This window comes from Bison bison, unplaced genomic scaffold (assembly GCF_000754665.1).
Source record: "Bison bison bison isolate TAMUID 2011002044 unplaced genomic scaffold, Bison_UMD1.0 scf7180017864341, whole genome shotgun sequence".
NCBI classification, from domain to species: domain Eukaryota; kingdom Metazoa; phylum Chordata; class Mammalia; order Artiodactyla; family Bovidae; genus Bison; species Bison bison.
The window spans coordinates 6,700,590-6,704,813 of NW_011494913.1; the positions used below are offsets into that span (position 1 = coordinate 6,700,590).

At 59.4% G+C, this 4,224-nt stretch overlaps 1 protein-coding gene across 1 annotated transcript in view; it reads right to left on the minus strand.

The window, feature by feature from the left end:
* ALOX5 (arachidonate 5-lipoxygenase) overlaps positions 1 to 4,224 on the minus strand; it is a 51,888-nt gene that overhangs the window by 5,987 nt on the left and 41,677 nt on the right. The window contains exons 9-10 of the mRNA XM_010854516.1: positions 2,608 to 2,811; positions 1,793 to 1,879 (exon numbers count right to left, since the gene is read on the minus strand). Of these exons, the coding sequence (XP_010852818.1) occupies positions 1,793 to 1,879; positions 2,608 to 2,811 (291 nt within the window). The remainder of the gene's footprint in view (positions 1 to 1,792; positions 1,880 to 2,607; positions 2,812 to 4,224) is intronic.

The window sequence follows — 4,224 nt, forward strand, 5'->3', positions numbered from 1 at the left end:
AACCCATGTCCAGCAGGGCCAAAGCTCAGCATGGAAACTGAAGGGCAGGGAGATGTCCGGGCCCACCCAGAGCAAACCCATGTCCAGCGAGGGCCAAAGCTCAGCATGAGAAACTGAAGGGCAGGGAGATGTCCGGGCCCACCAGAGCAAACCCATGTCCAGCGAGGGCCAAAGCTCAGCATGAGAAACTGAAGGGCAGGGAGATGTCCGGGCCCAGCAGAGCAAACCCATGTCCAGCGAGGGCCAAAGCTCAGCATGAGAAACTGAAGGGCAGGGAGATGTCCGGGCCCACCAGAGCAAACCTATGTCCAGCGAGGTGGAGTTGGGGGGACATCTAACTCGGAGCCCAGGGCAGCCCCAGGACGAGGTTATGGGGAGGAGCCTCGTCCTGACCCAAATATGAGGGGCTGAGATGCAGGAGGGAGGGGTGAGCCCCCTACCCGAGTGGCGCAGTGAGGACGGCAGGCAGAGTGGAATCCAGGCCAGAGCAGCCCCTGCACCAGGCCTGCCCTCGTTCTGAGCACAGGCTGCCCAGGGCCGAGCATTGCTCTCAGAGACCCGATCTTTGAGCATAAGACAGGGGCATACACTGGACCCCAGGACACACACCACTCTGCCGAGAGCCTCTTGTGTGCCCAGTGAGGGCTGCTGGTCGTCATCCCAGCTGCAGACATGCCGGTACACATGCCTGCAGGCAGGCATACACGTGGCTGAGTGCTCAGGGCACAGAATCTTCCAAGGAGAACTTGGGGGCTGGGACCAGACACTGGTCCACAGTGGGCGTTTGACCCGAGCAGGACCAACAGAGTTGCTCCCCGGTATTTTCTATTTGCATGGAAGATGATGTCACGTGTGGGATTGTAAGCTTGGAGCTTGCTGTGATGTCCCCGCTCCCACTGGGGGAAGCCTGTCTGCAAAGCCCATCTCAGAGAGTGAGGCCCACACAGTTTAAAGAGAGGCAGAGTGCCAGCCAATGGGCTTGTACCCTGGGGACACTGAGTCCCGGGCCCCGTGTATGAGGCACCCTAGAGGGCAGGGGGCGCCTGGGGGCTTCGGGCCCAGCACCAGGTACTGAGGTGGAGGCCACGGGCCAGGTTGCCCAAGGGAACTTGGAGCAGGAGCTGAAGCACCCGGACGTGTCCAGGTGTGTGAGATGACACAGTCCCACTCCAGCTGTAGCGGCCTGAGATGAGTTTTGTCATTTTCCACCCAAACGGCGACCCTTGGGGTGGTCTGGCTGGCTTACTAACTGGAGGTGGGGAAGGAGCAAGGTGGGGGGTAAGGCTGTGGGAGGCTCCAGGCTCAGTAAGCCTCCAGAGGGGCCACAGCAAGGGGTATTGCCTGAGAGGGCGTGATGGGCGGGTGGGGACACAAGGCCCCACTGAAGGGAAGAGTGGGCTGGGAGTGCCCATGGCCTGGAGGGGAGGAAGGGTGGGAGGCTGTGCTCGGAGTGATGGGCGGCAGAGTGGGTGGGGAGATGCAGGAACCTAGTGTGGGCCGCGTGGGCAGGCAGGCAGGGTTTACACCCACATGCCAGGGGGAGGGGAGGGGAGGGGTAGGAGGAGGTGACAAGAAAACCCTGGTGAAGAGGAAGACAGGGTGGACGGAAGGGGCAGATGCCAGCCAGAGAACATGGGGGCTTCACTCGAGCGCACCCAGCCTCCCGCCCTTCCAGGCCTCCACGCGGTTGGTGCCTAGGGGGCTGGTCTCCAGAGAGGAAAGCCGGGCCTCAGGTCAGGTGGGGGCCGCCGAGGCTCTCCGGGCACTGGGCTGGGCGGGAGGAGGCCCTCACCTTGTCAAAGAGGCCGTACTCGCAGATGAGCTGCTCCCGGGCCTTGGTGTTGATGGCGATGGTGAACCGCACGTGTGCCACCAGGAGCTGGCGCAGCGACAGGGGCGGACCTCAGAGGGGGCCGGGGCAGGGGCTCCCGACCCGGTCTGCGCCTCCTCGGGCTCCCCAGGCCCCCAGCCCCACCCCACCCCAGTGCTCTGTGGAGGAGCGATGCCAAGGGGCACGGAGGGAGAGAAGCTGGCGTGTCGACCTGCACTGCCGCGAGCTGCTGGCTCGGCAGCCTGGGGACGGCCGCTCTAATGCTCAGCAAGAATGATCGTGACGAAAATGACCATCGTCAGCGCTTACGCAGAGCGTAACTGTGCGCTGGGCACTCTGAATTTCTCCGACTGTGTCCACTGTTTCAACCCTGACAGCGATCCTAGGGGGCAGGTGTACTATCTGATCTCGGTGTTACAGATGGGGAAATGGAGGTGATCTCAGCCCGCAGCCACGCCAGCAGCCAGTGTCCGCAGGATTCAGGAGAGAGAAGGGCAGTGACCGTGGGGCTGCCCGCGGGGACCAGGCAGAGCGACACTGAACTCATTCGTCTCTTCAAACTCTGCTCCCTCCCCCAAGGCTAGCCAGAGCCAGGGAAGGCCCAGGCCCTGGCCCCGGCCTGATGTCCCAGGGCCCAGCAGGCTCTGAGCTGCTCTCTCCCTGGGGCTGCCTCCCCTCCTCCCCAGCCTCTCCCAGCCACAGTCCTGCGGGATGTCGGTACCCCTCCTCCCTTCCTTCTGTCCTCTCCCCCCAGGTGAGGCAGGAGCTTGTTGTACCTTGAAAATGGGGTGCACGGCAGGCAGCTGGCGGTACATGGCGATGCCAAACACCTCAGACACCAGATGTGTGCGCAGAAGGTGGGTGATGGTCTGGTGGACGTGGAAGTCGCTGGAGCGCACCCAGATCTTGGCCAGGAGCCAGTCATACTTTGCATCCGAAGGGAGAAAAATGGGATTCTCTTCTCCCGGCACCTGGTTGAGCTGATACGTTACAGAAAGAGAAGGCATTGCAATATTTTGCTCCAGGCTGTAACTGTAGGAGAGTCTGGCCTCTCAGAAAATTCCAGGAGAATCCAAATTTCTTCAACAGAGACTTTGAATCATGAGAGGATCACGGAGGAGGGCAGAGGCCCCAGGTTTGTAACAATTTCTCCTCCCGGCTGCATCATTTACTACCTGTGGGACCCTGGACAACTTAGCCCTTATGAACTCCAGCTTCCCTATCGTTAACAAGGGCACAGGGTCTACTAGCCTGGCAGTTACCAGGGGAAGCGAATGGAAGGGTGCGAAGGCAGCATGGGGTGAGCCGTGGCGTGTGGAGGTGTGGGCGGTGGCCCTCCACCCGCTCCCCATCTCTCCCCTCTCTCCTGGTCCCACCCACTGCTCTGCAGCTGCTCTCTGGTCTGATTTTTCCTTCCTCGGCTCTCCCCTTACATGCTGCTGCTCCCCAGACTCTGTCTGGGTGCTTCTGAATCCCCTTCTTGATTGATTAGACTGGTGGGGAGTGGGGGACAGCGGGGGGACACGAACTCTGGAGCCAGATGACCTGGCCCCAATCTCTGTTCTGCCGCTGACTGTGTGCCCTGGGGCCTCGGTCCCCTTATCTGCTTAAAATGGTCAGTAGGTGGACTGCCTGTCTACTCAGAGGGCTGTAGTGACAATTATGTAAATAAAGGCAGGCTTTCTGCTCTGAAACCCTGATGGCCGAATGTTTCAGAATCCAGGATTTTTAGGATTTTAGCAGCGTGTACACACCATTATGTGACAACTGTCTTCCTCGCCCTGGGTCTGTAGCAACACAATATTTTACACTCAAACATGCTAATATTTCTGCTTGAAACATACACCTTTCACACTGAGTGGGAGAAAGCCTCTGAAGTATTCCCTTCTATCAGGAAGATCCCCCTGGAGGAGGAAATGGCAACCCACTCCAGTATTCTTGCCTGGAGAATTCCATGGACAGAGGAGCCTGGTGGGCTAGTCCACAGAGTCGCAAAGGGTCAGACACGACTGAGCGATCGAGCATGTGTGCACATTGGTTCAGAGCAAGCTTTGCTGCCAATGAATCTGCTACAGATTTTTTGAGAATCTAAGAGTTTTAGATTTCAGAATTGGGAGTAAGGGATTGTGGACTGTGCGGGTAAACCCTTGGGTAAACTTGGCATGTGGTTAACATCTGGCAAAACCAGCTGCTATCACGCCCCCGGCGCCCAGTGCCTGGTTCAAGACTGACTCAAAGTGCTGTTTGCTGAGTGCTTGTGTGCTGTGCCCTTGGGGGCCCTGTGGAGCCTCCCTCCTTCACAGACCCACACCTGGTCCTGGCCTCGGCGTGGCTTCCTGCTGCTTGCGTAACATCTCCCACAGCGCTGCAGTGGCATGATACCCTGAGAAAGC